This window comes from Sphaerodactylus townsendi, linkage group LG10, assembly GCF_021028975.2.
Source record: "Sphaerodactylus townsendi isolate TG3544 linkage group LG10, MPM_Stown_v2.3, whole genome shotgun sequence".
Lineage (NCBI taxonomy): Eukaryota > Metazoa > Chordata > Lepidosauria > Squamata > Sphaerodactylidae > Sphaerodactylus > Sphaerodactylus townsendi.
This window is the reverse complement of record NC_059434.1, coordinates 46532748-46549809: the sequence shown is the minus strand read 5'-3', so window position 1 is coordinate 46549809 and position 17062 is coordinate 46532748. Positions and strand designations below refer to the sequence as shown.

The following is a 17062-nucleotide window of genomic DNA, read 5'->3' as shown; positions in this document are numbered from 1 at the left end:
CAAGACCCCCATGAGTCATAGGTCATGAGATGCCTGACTCACTGTCACAAGATGTACCGGACAAAGGGACAAAGGGGTGCATACCCCCAGGTATGGATTAGGCCCGGACAGGAACGTTTCCTCTCTCACGTACGCAGCCCCATGAGTCATGTACTGTACAATATTCTCCCGCTCTCCCGCCTCCCGACCCGCCTCTTGGCAAACCCTAATAAAAGGTGCCAGGGACCAAACTACGGAGAGTTGCCAGATCCACGGATCACGCTTCCTGCCACTGGCTCTCTCCACCGGATGATATCGCTGCGTCTCGCCTCTTCCTTGTGACCCTCGCGGGCCGACTTCAGGGGGGAAAGGAGATATTCAGCAAATAAGAACACAGGAAATGAAGGTTGTCTGTGCATGCGTGGAAGACATTGCAGAAGAGCTCGCAGCACAAATGGAGAAGTACTGGGATCATGAAGAAACAGTTGGGACATAACACACCGGCCCTGTCGTGAACCCAAGGAAGAACTCGGGAGCAGTGAAGAGTCAAAAGCAGGGCAAAAAGTGTGACAAAAAGCGCCATGGCAGGCACGTTCCTGGATCTACCACGGGGCATTTTGGCTGTGAAAAATCAGCCTAACATAACTTAATTTTTTTAACCATTTGCTAGCAGCCCTGGCCTTTAGATTCATTGAGGGTTTTTTTTTACTACTGCTTGATCTCTTGCCTGCTTTAAAAGAAAATGTCAGATAATTGCCAGAATATAGAAACTTAGGCTGCAGCAAAAGTGCAGTAAATTATGAGGCACTAAAAATAATAGTATACAGACAACAACTTGTAACTGTCATCAGGAAGCTTAGTGCATTTTAAGTACTCAGAACCTATGAAGCTGACTCAGACCATTGTCCATCTAGCTAAGTAATACATATTTTGACTGCCAGGAACTATCCAAGATTTCAAGCTGAGGCAATTTCAGACCACACTCCACTTACAATCTTAGGACTACAGGAAAATATTACCGCATACTTCAATAACAAAGAAACAGTGCTGATGTTTTAAAAGTACGTAAAGTCTATCTTGAGAGTCTATCTTGTACCCTAATCTGTTGGACCAGGTTCAATTCCCCACTCCTCCACATGAAACATGCTGGGTACCTTTGGCCCAGTCGAAGGTCTCTCAGAACTCTCCCAGGCCAAGAAGAAGCAGGTGTGGCAAATTACCTCTGAACAACTCTAGCTTTGAAAATCCTAGAGGGTCGCCCTAAGTCAGAAGCAATTTGACAGGACTTTCCATCACTAATTGAACGCTGCTGTGGAGAAAACTCAAACTTTTCAATGTAGGAAAAAGACAGAAGATTGTATTAGTGTGTATAAAACAAGGAGATATATCAACAAATGCTGTTCCCACTCAAATAAATAAAAACCAAGTGGAACAATTTATTGGATTGTGCCTTTTAATGTCATTCCACCCACAATTTTAGGATTGCTGAAAATTTCCGCTGAATACATCAGCAGCAAAATAACACACAATACTGACCTTTGAAACTTAACTTATATCTAGTGGAGTTCAATTGACTCTTCAATTAAATGAAAGGAGACAGCTGGCTCTAACAAGACCCATTGCTGACTATTTGTTTCACGCACAAGCAGCCAGTAGAAATTCTGAGAATGTTGGCAGAGATAAGTACTCCTGTCAGGAAACTGTATAAACCAAGACATGTTTTTTAAAGCACAGGTGCTCTGATTTACTGTATAATACTTCCTATTGTATCTACTTATCCCATTTCATCTAGCACTAGGTTTTACATTTTGACTACCTAACAGCTGGAAGTGTTGAGTGAACTAATGACTCTTCAGATCTAATCTTGTTCTGTGAAATGCAATGAATTGCATGAGAGCAGCTTCAGTGTGGTCACTTCCTGTGCTGCTCTGGTGTGTAGCGAATGGCCACATGGGAGAGTTGACTGACATGATTATTCACCATGACAATACAGTATGGCGAAAAAACATATCAAGTGCATACAACCACTTACTGCGACCATTACTGGAATCACATGGGAAGTAGTGACTTTGAAGTTGTTCAAATATTGTATGAATGTAAACATGGCAACATGGGAAAAAAACTAGGGGAAAGCTCTCTTTACAAATATCAGAAACTGTACCAGCCACATTTTACTAGCAACTAATCCTAATTTAATTTACTAGAATTTACAGATATACACATCTAACATTAAAGATATCTAACAGTTTGAAAAATTGTCTCCTCAGGACAACAAACTCTAGGAAATGAAAAGTAAATGCACCTTTTACAGAAAGAATGTGAAAATAGAAAGAGGAAATTAATATGCAAAACAAGGTGCTGAAAAGCTTACTAAAACCATAACTGCAGATATTATTTTCTACAAGGAGAAATAAAGCAGTCCAGTAAAAATATTGATCTAGTTAAAACATGCTGCAAAAACCTGTAACGTATAGTTATTTTTAGAGCCTTTCATTCTTTCTGATGTTTTGCAAAATGGACTTCCAAATCTCCCAACAAGCTCAAATTAACAAGGAAGTTTCTTACACCTAAAGGATATATAAAAGGCATTTACTCTGAGTCTGTGAAATCACTCTGCAGTAGTTCTGTCCTGAAGTTTTTGTACAGAATGCAAAAACAGGAAGGATGAATTGGAAACATGGTGTGCTAAATACTGTAAGCCATAACTTGCAGGCCAGCATGGTGTAGTGGTTAAGAGCAGTGGACTCTAATCTGGTGAACCAAATTTGTTTCTCCATTCCTACACATGAAGCCTTCTGGGTGACCTTGGGACAGTCACAGTTTCCTCAGAATTCTCTCAGCTCCACCTCCTCACTGTTGTGGGGATAGGAAGGGAAGGAGTTTGTAAGTCGTGCTGAGACTCCCTAAGGTAGAAAAAAGCAGGGTATAAATCCAAACTCTTCTCTTCTTCTCTACTTAAAATAATCAATCTCTCAGATAGCTACTATTATCAACTCATATATATAATACCCCTGGGGACTCTTGGACTTGCTCCAAAAGGTCTCACGGTGGACATTTACTTACTTACTTATTATTTGACTTCTATACCACCCACCCCCAGAGGACTCTGGGCAGTGTATAACAACTGATATAATCTAAAATAACAAGAAGAGCACATTCAATAAATACATACAATATAATAAAATTAGGGCTCTAAATTTCACATTAAAACCATTTAAAACAGTGCACAAAACATCGTGTCTGGCAATCTAAAAGTCCAGGGAGGGAACGGAAAGGCCCAAGATGTAAAAGGCCGCAGATAATAAAAAGGGAAGGAAGGGGCGCCATCAGTGGCCGGCTTCTCCAAAGGCCCGGTGGAACAGCTCAGTCTTACAGCTCTCCAAGGTCCCACAGAACTCTCCAAGGTCCCACAGGGCCCGGACAGTTGGAGGAAGAGTGTTCCACCAGGCAGGGGCCAGGGCTGTAAAGGCCCTGGCCCTAGTGGAGGCCAGCCGCATCATTGAAGGGCTGGGAACCACCAGAAGATTGGCCTCCGCTAAATGCAGAGGCCAAACTGGGACATGTGGGGTCAGACGGTCCCGAAGGTACGAGGGTCCAGGCCACGTAAGGCCTTAAAGGTTAGCACCAATACCTTGAAGACGATTTGGAACTCAACTGGGAGCCAATGCATATTCAACCTGTGCTCTGCCAGCTGCACCAGCTTCAGGAAGAGAACTGGGTCCAGTTCAAGGTTTAAGAAATGATGTAAAAATAACTTAATGGTCTAGGGCCAACACATTTATGAGACCATCTCTCTTGGTATTTCCCCTCGCCAAAGAACTTTCTGCTCATCAAGCCAGAATTGCTTGCGGTCCCTGACTCAAAGGAAGTCTGGCTTGCCTTGACTAGGGCCAGGGTGTTCCATCAGGTCAGGTCCAAAAATACTCTGAAAGAACACTCTTTCCAGTGAAACCGGGACCCGGCAGGATGTGATACAGTTCTACTGGGCCCGTAAGATAAGAGCTGCTCGATGAGGCATATGATTGAGGCAGCAACTGTTACCATCTCTGGCCTGACCCTTACCCCTTTCTTTGATGTTTTTAGCTAATTTTAATAGAATCTCAATATTTTGTTGTCATCAAAGAAACTGCATATGCTATATATGATTTTAGTATTTAAATTTCATTGTATTTATTTGTGTATAAAATTGCTGTATGTGCAACACTTCTCTGTTGCCTCAGTGTCTCCTCCCTTACACTCTCCCCATTTAGCACATCTCTTGTCTGCTTTTTATACGCTCTCTCCACACCTGCTTGGTTGCTCATCCCCTCTCCCCCACTTGCCCATAGGCCCCAGGACCGTCTATCTGGCCCTGAGGGGACCCTGATGGACATCTTGTCCTTCAGCCTCGCCATCTGGTCCATCAGCTGCCCATCGCTGTTTTCTGCTGGCTTCCCTCTCTCTGTCCAGCTCTTGTCAGGGGTTGGGACAGCTGTGGCAGTGTGCCACAGTCCGGCACTATTCACTCTGGAGGCCCTGACTCCTGAGATAAGTGGGGTGGGGTCAGGACCCAACAGGCAGCTACGCTCTCCTGCGGCAGCTTTGGGCAGTGGGGAGTAGTCCAAGGTGGCAGCTGACACCATCTTTGGGCAAAGTGGTTCTGTGTTACTTGAGGACAAGATTATAAATGCGGATCCATTCTAAAAATGTCAAAATGTATTACTATTGCTATTATTGTTAACTTTCTTTTCTTTTCCTGTAATCTTTCATTGACAAAATAAAAATATTTCCAAGATCACCCCAAAAGTCCTGTTTGCAGAGGTAAGATGGGTAGATGGTCTTTCAGTGGAGTCACTTTATCTGTGCCATGCCATACCCAACCAAAACATTTAAAAAACTTAGGCTTTTAACTAGTTTGACCTTTTATTTTATTTTTGCAATCTGCTTCTAGTTTAAGAGACTATTTTAAGCAGCCAGATTTTGAAATTCTGGGGTTTTCATGGTTATAGGCTTGTGAATTTCAATGATCTTATTTTATTTTATAAGACATCTTGAGAAGATCGCTGAAGGGGTGGTATATAAACATTTTCAATAGATAAAATAAAGACATTACTCAAATTGCAGTTTGAGTAAACTCAAGTTTAGTATGACGTTTGCACACCAGCTACTGTGGTTATTAGGAGGTCTCAAACTGGGATTCTTCACCAGAATTACATCCTGGTTTATGGATTCTGGTGCATTAGAGGATTCGTTCAGATATAGCCTAATCCCATCATGTTACCACACAACCCAGGCAGGGAGCTACAATTGTAGGTTGCTGTCATTAGCAGCAGACAGGATTTAAGCACACTGGTTTAGTTTTGTGTGCTACACTAACCATGATTAGCTCAATAAACTGTAGCTTAAACTAATCTGATTATGACGTTTGTGTGTAAAATGCCATCAAGTCGCAGCTGACATATGGTAATCCTGTAGGGTTTTCAAGGCAAGAGATGTTCAGAGGTGGTTTGCCATTGTCTGTCTGGAATAACAACCCTGGAACTCCTTGGCGGTCTCCCATGCAAACACTAACCAGGCCTGACCCGGCTTAGCTTCTGAGATCTGACAGGATCAAACTAGCCTGGATCATACAGTTCAAGACAAATGCAGCCATTGTGAACTCCATTTCGGAATACCTACCTATCTGTGGACCAGCACTATTCAGCATTGGAATAAAAATGATACAATGGTATTCAAACATAAATTCTTGGGCAACACATGTGGGAATGATCAGCTCAACCACTTCAACAGCAGGAAGATCACAACTTTTGTAGTCCCTTTTCCAAAGAAAAAAGCTCACAATAGATCACATCCAACTTGTTTTCCAGACAAAATAAGCTGTTTTTAATCACACACTTATAATTGGGAGTTGGGTCTTTAATGCTTTTAAAAGAACAACGTTGACTCTTTTGAAAAGGAGAAGTTACATTTTTCTGTAACATTTTAAAAGTTTCTACAGTTACTTGAGAAAACACATTTCACGGTTCCATTTGTCCCCTGGTACAAATGTCAGCAGGCAAGAAATTCTATGTAAAAATGAAAACCGACTTTATGCTTAGCAATGTTGGTGTTTTTCCAAGGACAAGCTGCAATAGATAACAGCAAAAGAGTCTCTGTTAAAACCCTTAATTTATTCTTCTAGTGTCTGGTACGTAGCCAGCTGACTTCAGTGGAGTCTTCCTGACTTCCTTCCTTGCACTTTGGAGAATCTTTTTGCTCAGAGATAATCAGGTATTCAAGTTTATGTACAGTTAGTACCATGAGGATCTGTGAATCATAAAATCAAAGAAGTTGAAAGAATAAAAGGGAATTTAATTCAGTCCTGCCTGTAGGCAGAGGGTTATGTACTCAGCAGCCCTCCATAAAATCAGCCTGGGCAAACCCATGCACAGAGTACTGTAAGAAAATAAAATGTGTACTGTACAGATAGCTGCTGAGCAGTGATAAATGTGGATTACAAATTTTACCATATTTATAATCTTTTGATTGCGTTGTATAACTATAGGGCACAGCCTACTTTCCCCTCTGCCACAGACATAAGTCCAGATGACTCAAAGATGATGACCAACTTACATGATGCCAAAGTCAAACCAATGCAGCTTTCAAAAAAACAACAACCCCACCACAATATCTCCAGCTAATGTCTAATTTTAATTAATTTCAATTAGCATCTGCAAGATATAGAAATTCATCTGCTAAGTGTCATCCTAGTGATACAGTGTTATGTCATCCAGCATATCCTTTCATTATACAGGAAACAAGAACAGACAGGAGGAAGAAACTAAAATAATATGCAGGGAGAAAAATGTGCTGTCCATAATTATATACAACAATGTGGTTACTGACATCCTTTTTAGCATATTTTTTTCTAATGCAGTGGATACATGGTAATGTTTTCCTTATCACATGAAAAGATGATAGAAGACACAAAGAGAATTCACTCCAGGTTAACATGGGCCTCTAAGATGGGCATTCAGTCTTAAACCTTATGAGGCTGTTCACTTTCACAATTATTTTCATGAATGCATCTGAAACATTCCTGCACTGCCTTTCTACTCAAAGAGTCCCCAATGAAGTGAATATCAAAACACCATTGTAAATATATGTAAAATAAGTAACTTATTAAAATATGAACATAACACACAAGACAACTACAGAGGTGTGCAAAGAACAGGTATTGGGAGTACAAACAAAACAAAGAAGTATTCACTGATTGGTGGAAAATAATGATAGAGGGACACAGACAAATCTCCCAAGGGAGGGAGTTCCAAAGTTTGGGCATCATGATCAAGAAGGCCCTTTCTGGAGCTTCTACCCATCTAGTCTCAGACGGTAAGAGCACCCAAAGAAGGACCTCCAAAGATGCCCAGAGTGGATGAATGGGTTCATATGGGATAAGAATGTCCTTAAGGTATGCTGGTCAACATGCACAATGCTGTAATCTAATCTAGCTGTTACAAGAGCATACACAATATTTCTTTCTCCTTTAGGAAAGACCAAAGTTGGTGAAAGGCCTAGGTCCAGCATCACCTCTAAGCTACGAACTTACTCCTTGAGGAGAAGTGCAACCCATCCAGAAAAGGAGATATCCCAGCTACTGGGTCAAACCTTCTTCCCTCCCCATCAGTAGCACCTCCATTTTGTCGGGATGAAGTTTCAGTATGTTAGCCCACAACTGCCTTTGACTATCTGTCTGTGGTTTTATCTTCTTGGAATCTGGAGAAAGCTTGATGCAAAGCGGTGTGTCATCTGCATAGTGATGGCAACTAAGCAAAACTCTCTGGAGGATCCCTCCTTTTGTGGTTGTATATACACGTGGAAAAGAACCTCTGGCCAGAACCTCATAGGACAGACAGAACCTCAAAGGACCCCACCGTACACCAAAGTGGCCAGAATAGCCTCACTAGACAAGTTGAACATAATCCCACACAACTGCACAAATCAGCTTACTGGGGTCATCCAATCGTGTTTCCATTAATGTAGTGCTCAAGTCAGAAGAGATACAAGAGATTTTATTTGCAAAGTGCTTAGCAATCACAGCAGGCTGCAGAGCCGTACACCTCCTCCTTTAGGCTGAAATTCAATAGGCCACTGACGATCCAGAAGAGTTCTTCAAATTTACACTGTGCAGATGCAAATGAAGTTATGAAGAGCCTTCTAACCGCTTAGTTTTTAACTTCAGGCATTACTTGAAGTTCTAAGTAATTGTTATATTATAATAGTAAATAACAATCCTAAACTAGACAATAATGTTATTGTTCCCTGTAAACACATATACAAGGATCTTAAAAACAGAGAATGATGATACTGCTTTTGTGCATCATAGAGGGCTCTGAACTTCAGTTTCTTAAACAGCATCCTCCCTCCCCTAGGCCAGAATTATGGATCTGGGGTTGTGGGGTTGAGGGTCAAAAAATGATCAAATTTGTAACTGGGCCTGGCTAAGAGAATTCTTTGAACTCCAGTTTTGACAATGGGCTCCCTGGGCAAAGGAGCTTGCATAATAGCAACCTCAGAAATAACAGGATTGCATTTGTTTTAGTCGGCAGTCCATATTTTATTTCTATCCCATTTCTCTGCCACTACGCCGCTAAGATAATAAGACAATACAATTATATAATCCAATTACTTGTATTATTAAAAATAAGAGACTAATCAAGCAACAAGGTTTCATGCTGCCTGAAGGCCTTGAGAAACTGAAAAGCTTCAGCACTAATTGCTCCTAAATACATCTGCACAATTAGAACTTTTGCATTACTTTCAATATGTACCCGGTTAAAACAGCTGCGTTATCTTGTACACCCATAGGAGGAAGTGGATGGTTAGATGGTCCCTGACTGATAACAAATGCCAGCCAGGAGGAGAGCCAAACAGGTTAAATGGGAGTGACTGAAACTTTTCTCTGAATGGACTGAGGATCATCTCAAAGCTATGTGTGGAAATAGGAGAAATGAAAAATGGAATGAGTCCTCAAACACAGAGGACGTTTGGTGAGACTGTGTGTGATATCCAAACCATGATTTCATTTGAACAAGCCTGCCTCCACCCCTCTAATTTCCTTGATTGTATTTTGATGCAATCTTGTTTTGCCACTTTAAACCCAGCTAGCATTTTCAGTATCCAAAACAAGCCTAAACAAGATTTAATGTGGGAGTGCGGAAGAAATAAATCTATTGTGAACTGGATGAAGTTTCAGAGGAAATTAAACATGAATTGTGAAGAACACCACCAGCCTTGCTATAATTTTAACACTTGCAAAGTTGTATTATAGAAACACAACTAAGGTGTATATTTTTTTCCAAGTAGTAACTGTAAAAGGAGTAGCTCAGAACAACAGTGTGGCATAAGGGATTATCTATACAGTGAGAGCCTGGTTTGCAACATTCATGGTCTCCACAATGCTACAGTTACATCCCAGTATATTAAAAAATATTTTTTTAAAAAAAAAACAGACACAACTACAAACTTAAGGTAGCAATTGGGTCTGAAATAATTTTCTATAGGATTATAACCTTAGGACAAATTCTTGCTTGAGTTTCTGCATATATCCCTTGGAAAAGAACTAACCTCTGGCATTTTCCTATTCTAGTTGAATGTCTGTCAATAGCTTCTTCCTTTCTTCATTGCCAGTTATTCCTGAAAGTTGATACTGAACCTCTAATACCTGCTGCCCATAATTGTTCATTAGGAGTATGGTGGGTCCTGAAATGGGTCTGCAGAAGACCAGACTTTTGCTGTGCAAAATGAGGTTTGCTCATAGTTTAAAGGATCTGCCAAAAACTACAAGAACAACAAGCTGAGACTTGTCCTCAGTCCAAATATGCTAGACTTGTTTTGCCAGCTTTGGTTTCAGAAATATTGATATTATATACTTTCCCTTTCTGTTCTTAAAATTATATTTATTATTTTCTACCCCATAACCCCTTCTTACAAGGAACCTGGGGCAGCTTACAATGTTGAAAAACACACTACATACAAATATTAATATATTACAGGGCACAAACTTCGCAGTGGAGATGATTCCAAAGAGAAGGGACAATTACTGAAAATGCCTTTACCCTTGTGGTTGACAAGCAGGCAACTCATGAGCAAGGCACCTGAAAAAGGCTCTGAGATTATGATATAAGAAGGCAAGGGGGTCCATACTGGAAAAGCTGGTCCTACAAGTAGGATGGTCCCAGACCACTTAGGGCTTTATAGGTCAAAACCAGCACTTTGAATTTGAACTAGAAGTTAACTGGAAGCCAGTTCAGGTAGCAAAGTACTTATGTTAACTGTAAGCCAGTGCAGGTTGCAAAGTACTTATGTTACATGTGCATATTGGGGGAGCCAGGCAGCAATGTAGCAGCTGTGTTCTGGACCACCTGAAGCCTCAAAGCATCTTCAAAGACAGCCCTATGCACTTTGCAGTAGTCTAATCTTTAATTAACCATTGCATGGATAACAGTGGCAAAGTCAGAATAGGACAGACAGGGTCCAGCTGACAAGCTTGCTATCTTCACTATCCTGGACATACTAGTCCAAGGCAAGGGAAGGGAAGAATCAAGCCACTACAAAGAGCTGAACTCTGTTAAGTGCGGTAAAGTTAGCCAAGCCATGAACCTTCACAACCACATGATCTCAGTTTTTGAATAATTTAACTTCAGCCAGTGCACACCTAACCAATTCACTATGGAATCCAGGCACAAGTCCAGGACCAAGATCATGGCAGCTGTCTGCTTTTCAAACAGGAGGTAGAGCTGGGTGTAATCTTGCATATTGTTGGCACCCAACTCCAAATGTCCTGATGATCTCCACCAAAGATGCACATAGGTATTCAACTTCATTGGGGAGAACATCAAGCCCTATGAAACCCGCAGGTTAGGAGCCAGGGAGCCATTCTATCTCAACCAGCTAACCTCTGTGAATGTTCCTGAAGAAACAAGGAGAACCACCTTGGTGCCGTGCCCCTCACCCTCAGGAGCCTAGGCAGTCAATCAGGACCAAGTGGTCAACTGTGCTGAAAGCAACTGACAAATCCAAAAGGATCGGCAGCACTGGCTCACCTTTGTCAAGATGTAATCAGAGGTTATAAACCAAGGCTGCCAGGACTGAGTTAGTGTTAAACCCCGGGCTGAAATCAGGTTGAAAGGGATCCAGGGCTGAGGCTGTAACCAGAAAATCCTGAAGCGGCTCAGCCACTGCTTGCCAATCACCTTTCCCAGGAATGGAAGGTGTCAGAGAACCTAAGACCCAGGCCCACCCTGGAAGTTGTAAAGTCTTGCCCACATCCACCAAATTCCAAGGTTGCCAAGGTTTGAGTGCATGAATAAAACAGAATTATTTTTTTAAAAAGCAATGATTTATTAAAGCACTTGAAAAGATGACAGGAATAAGATAAAGCAAGTCCTATCTAAAAATACAGCAGCAACAACAAAACTTATTCAGCCTGCTTAATGCTGACTTACATCATAGAAACTTCATTCCTGCAATTCCAATCAGAAAACAGGGCTCACTATAACAAAGAATCAAGGGAACAGTCTGTACAGAAGATAATAATGAGGAGCCAAGAGACAGAATGATGATCCTGCTCCGTGATGTTGAAGAGAAGCTGACTCAGTTGACTAACTTCCAAGTCCTAAGCATAGCTTAATTATAGCATTACTGCTTCCAACCAATTGACCTCCTCAACTAATGTCTGGGCCCAAGTCCGTGGTGGTGAACCTATGTCACTCCAGATGTTCATGGACTGCAATTCCCATCAGCCTCTGCCAGCATGGCCAATTGGCCATGCTGGCAAGGGCTGATGGGAATTGTAGTTCATGAAATCTGGAGTGACATAGGTTCGCCACCACTGGCCCAAGTCATTCTATTCCTTTATATTCCTTTTGCAACATGGCAATACCTTTTGATGCATACTAATCAGAAGTACACATAGTATAGCAAATGCAGCCATTCCACAGGTCTATATTAAGGCATTGCTTTCATTTCCTTCCTAATAACCCAAGCCTTCTTTACTCCAGTTGCTCATGAACTGACATAGTAACTGAGGCCGTATCTGCACGGCCCGTTTACGACGGCCTGGGGGCGCCAAAAAAGGCGCCCCCAGGCCGCCGTTCGCACAGGCGCCGCTGCTGCGTTGCAGCAGCGGCGACCTGACGCCTCTTCCCTCCCCCCAGGGCGGCGTCAAGCCGCCCTAAACAACAACCCTTTAAAGGGTTGTTGTTGGGGAGGGATCGTCTTCCCTGCGGCGCGGTGCGAACTCCTGCCAGCGTGGGGGCGCGAGGGGGCCGTGCAGAAACGGCCTGAGTTATGCATCATGACCCAAAGGTCTTTTTTTCCACCAGCTCAGACCTAGCTTACACCTTGTATATTTTTCAGGCAGGAAAACCACAGTGGCTTAGAACTACTTATACACAATGCTCTCGTACAGCCTTCATAGTTAGAAAAACACTCAAAATAAAACATAAACTCTCTAATGAGGGTAAACCAAAGCAAATCCTAACACTTCATACCCAATGGTACACTGGAACTCTTTTCTCCTTAGAACATATTCCTAACTTAGTTTATAAAGGCTCTTCAGCTAGTCTATTATTAAACTGTTCCCACCAGTACACTTTGTCTGTATATTTGATTGCTTTCACCCAGGACACAGGCTGTTAGCAATATTGCTGTTACACACTTTGACAGAACTATCCCCTCAGGGATGTTTAGTTTTCACTCACTTAAGGCAAACAGCTCTTAACAGCAGTTAACAGCAGGAATGATCAAGATCAAAAGCCCCTCAAAATCCACTGACAAGGGAAGTAACCTCCCCCACTCTCAGCATCAAACTGTTTCTTGCCCAGAGTGAAGAAGGCCATAGACAATCAGGTGATTATCAGTTCCTAGGCCTTTCCTGCTTCTTTCTGAATGTAAACAGTAAGTTGGCTTTGACAAAACTGCATTTTAAAATCAGCTTTCTCTGTAGTCTGTCACAGACCTCATCAGTATGGATTTAAAGTTAGGATTTTTGCCCCAATGTATGCCACTTTATGCTTACTTATACCTAGGTTTCTTCATGGTTCAAGGTGTTTCTTCATAGCCATCTTCAGTTCTCACCACCTTGAATAATTTGGTGTCACTTTCAAACTTAGCTACTTTGTTACTTATCCCCACAACTTCACTTCAATTCTGAATAAACTAAATAGCATTGGCCCCAATTCCTGTGGAACCTTGGTGTTCTCTCAATTACTTTGTAACAACTGTTCCTGTCATTAAACTTGTTCCCAGTTCATTACAAGATCTAGCCTCTTATGCAATAACTGCTAAGTTTGTTTATGAAATGATGCTGAGAAATTTTGTTACTTTTTGAAAATTTAAGCATAATTTCCCTTGATCGCCCTCATCCAACTGTTTATCAACTCTCAAAAAACTCAAAAAGGTTGGTGTGACAAGCCTTTAATGCTGATTCTTCTTCAGTAGAACTAAGTCCTTCATGTGCTCCGTTTTCTTTTGATTGATTGATTGATTGATTAAGAATATTTATGGATCCACCTTTTAAGCACCTTAGGTCCTAAAAGAGTTTCCTGCTATTGACTTGGAACAGATGTTAAATTGCCATGTAATTTCCTGGATATTCTCTGGTTCTCTTTGTTTTGTTTGTTAAGAATAGATACTATATCTGTTACTGCAGCAGGCCTATGGCAAACCCTGAAATGGGTTTTCCAGGCAAGTGATTAAGCAGAGGTTGTTTGTCATTGCCTTCTTCGGAGTTTTCTGTGGACATCTCCCTTCCAAGTATCAACCCTGCTTTGCTTCTGAGCAGAGACGTAGCTAGTGGACATGGAGTCCGGTGGAAAATCGGAGTTTCGCTGCCCCTCCCATGTTTGTTTGTGTTTTTTGTATTTTTGGTGTTTTTTCAGTTTTTGGCCTGCAGGGGGCGTAGGTTTTAGGCTAGCAGCATCAAAAATTTCAGGATATCTTTCGGAGACTCTCCTGATGATACCTCCCAGGTTTGGTGACGTTTGGTTAAGGGGACCCAAAGTTATGGACCCTCAAAAGGGTAGCCCAATCTACTATTAGCTCCCATTGGAAATAATGGGAGATGGGGCACCTCCTTTGGGGGTTTATAACTTTGGACCCCCTGAACCAAACTTCACCAAACCTGGCTGGTATCAGCAGGAGACTATCCCAATGATTCCACCTATGTTTAGTGAAGTTTGGTTCAGGTAGTCCAAAGTTATGGAACCTCAAAAGGTAGCCCCATCTACTATTAGCTCCCATTGGAAACACTGGGGGATGGGGCACCTTCTTTGGGGGTCCATAATTTTGGACCCCCTGAACCAAACTTCACCAAACTTGGCTGGTATCAGCAGGAGTGTCACTGTACGATATCCTAAAAACTTTTTGGATTTTGGTGTCGCTATCCTAAAAACTGCGCCCCCTGCCGGCTGACAAAGTAAAAACACTAAAAATATCAAAAATACATTTTGCGGGGGGGGGGGAGGGGCACAGGCACGCGCACCTCCCTGCTCCATGGTAGCTACGTCACTGCTTCTGAGAACTGAAGAGATCAGGCTATGCCTCTCCTCCTGTTCTACCTTCTAGATCTATGGAAAGGAAGAGGAGGATTTTAACAACATTCCATTTTTTTCCTTAAGAGATCAGCAATCTCATGTTTAGCCTCAAGTGTATGCATTCTGTTTTTACATTAGCTACCTCCTGTTCCTTTCCCCCTTTTGATTAATCCCCTTATTTTGGGAATAATCTTCTCCTAAAATCAAATGAGAGCATGTTGGATTAGGGGTGGTAGTCAACCTTCTAATCACATGACCTTGATAGCATTGGGATCACTGCTAATAGTTGAACAACCCTTATACCAGTTTACACCAAGTCCAGTGTTGCCTCCACAGCCAAGATAATGGTCTCTAGAATAATTATACAGCATAGACTACCACACCTAGAAAAATAAACCATGCTGGAATTTGACCCAATGGTATGAGTGTACCTCTGACTCATCATGACATAAGAGGCAAGGTGATTCTAAAGCATTCTATTAAAGAGATCTAAACATTGATTTCCCCTTCCCCCTTTCTTTGTAAGCTAACTGGCAAAAACACAGGTATCATATAGCTCTCATGTGGTTGTACCAATGCCTAGTCAAACACTGCTACTGGTGGCATACAAGACTGCCCACAAGTTTCCTCTACCAGGCCTTTCAAACCAAACTAACCATTGGGTCACACTATGTCACAGCCTCACAGCAAGACTTCCAAGGGGTGCCACAAACAGAAATGATTTCTGTTGCCTTTTTAAAAAGATCCCCAGAGTACTAGATTCTCATTACGTTGGTAGGATGTAGCTGAGGTAGTCAGCCTCTCTCTACTGATTGGATATGAACCAGAAACATGTTACACCAGCATTCCATTATCTCCATATTGTGGAAAATAAAACCAAAGGGCAGCTTTTTAGTTAAAATGTGCATTCAGCACAAAATGTGCATTCAGCACAAAGAGCTTGGTCATATTCAAGGGATTTTGTTTGTTTTTTGTTAGATTTTGAACAACAGCTCTAGTCTTGACAGACTTTCAACTAATTTTAAAACGCCCCAAAGTTTCAAGACTAGACCCACCCATGGTGTGTTGCTTTTTGGAGAGAAAAATAAAATGAGAAGCTCTCACAACCTCCAACATATGAAAAGAGAACACACTTGCAATACCCCCCTTTGAACATTGTTGAAGCCCCCTCCCTATTATGCAATGCTCTGTGGTTTGTATGAAACATTTGTTTGTGCTTAACTCTGCAACAGCCTTTCCTCTACTGATTTTCAAAGCCAAAATAGTGGTTGTTCAGCTGATTAAAGCTATTGTGGCAGGATGATCTGATAGTAAGTTACCACAGTTTTTTTTCCAGTGCCTCCACTTCTGAAACAACAGGCCTCACCCTCCCTGCATGGTACCTTAGTGTTCATGCAGATGCATTTTTCATGCATGCACATTAGAAACAAGATGAATCCACACTCCCACTCAGAAATGTCACCATTACCCTTGGGATGGGAGCCGGACGCTGGAGAATAACCATCATCGTTCATGCAGACAAAGTATCCCCAAAGTAAAAAGTAAGCAAAGGCCTTTAAAAATCGGGACAGTCACACTTAGGGTATCAGGCCTCAGGCGCGCTTAATTTTATAACGAGCGTGTCCATCCCCGACAGCCAGCCCTCAATCTCAAACGCGTCCTAAACGCGAAACGCCACAAAAGAGCCACACGGCTCAGTTTCCTTGCGCACAGCCCAGGCTCCACTCCCGACTCACCATTCGCTGGGCTCAAATTGCTTCTCCTGTGCCTTCTGCCGAGCTCTTTCAGCTCTTCATCGTCTTCTTCCAGCCTCCAGGCTTCAGCCATCGGCGACAAACACAAGAAAGGCTCTTAGGAATCGGTCCCCCTCATGGCGTTCTCTGCGGGGCTATTTTTCTCCCCTGCACCTGTTTGTTTGCGCAGAGTTCCAGCTCCTATCTTACTTCTGCTTCCCTTCGCTCGCTCTCTCTCGCTCTCTTTTCCCCAAGTTTAAAATGTGCTTCCGACTCTGTGCAGGCCTTTCTCTTCTCTTCTCCCCTGACTTTCCCAGGAAAACTCCAGGGAACTGAAGAGAACAGCAGAGTGGGGGAAAGAAGTGCAAGAAAGAGAGACGCGCAAGTGTCTCGAAAGAAAGAGGGGAGGAGAAGAAGGTGGCGTTTTCCTGCCCATTCACAATATTCCGGTATCAACAGGAAACTCGGCTCCTGCCTGACAGTAAAACAAAGGGAGAAGGGGGAGGTACCTGGCGCAGAACAAGCCAGCAGCTCTGCACAATGCGAGGGGAGGGCGACCTCACCACTGGAGAAGGAGAAGACGGGAAGGGGAATTGCAGGGTACGCAGCTGGATGAAAAGGGGCCCCGGCTAGTTTCCTCTTCTTGTAACTCCCCAGGAATCCCCCGAGATTTGCTTTTTTTAATGCTGGTGTCTTTCTGGGAGCGTTCCCGAAGGGCACAAGAGCGAGTATTAAACGCCCCTCTCAGTGCAAAACGCGAAAACAAACAATAGTTATTTAAAACAGAGTCTGCTG

General features: G+C 42.4%; 1 protein-coding gene across 4 annotated transcripts in view; it reads right to left on the bottom strand.

Moving 5' to 3' along the window:
• Window positions 1-16817, bottom strand: part of SH3D19 (SH3 domain containing 19) — an 87241-nt gene extending 70424 nt beyond the window's left edge. Inside the window, exon 1 of one of the 4 annotated variants that reach the window (XM_048508893.1) lies at window positions 16271-16817. In XM_048508893.1, the coding sequence (XP_048364850.1) occupies window positions 16271-16361 (91 nt within the window). In that variant the 5' untranslated portion in view covers window positions 16362-16817. The remainder of the gene's footprint in view (window positions 1-16270) is intronic. The other 3 variants (XM_048508892.1, XM_048508891.1, XM_048508896.1) reach the window with 3 other exon arrangements.
• Window positions 16818-17062: the final 245 nt, after the last annotated feature.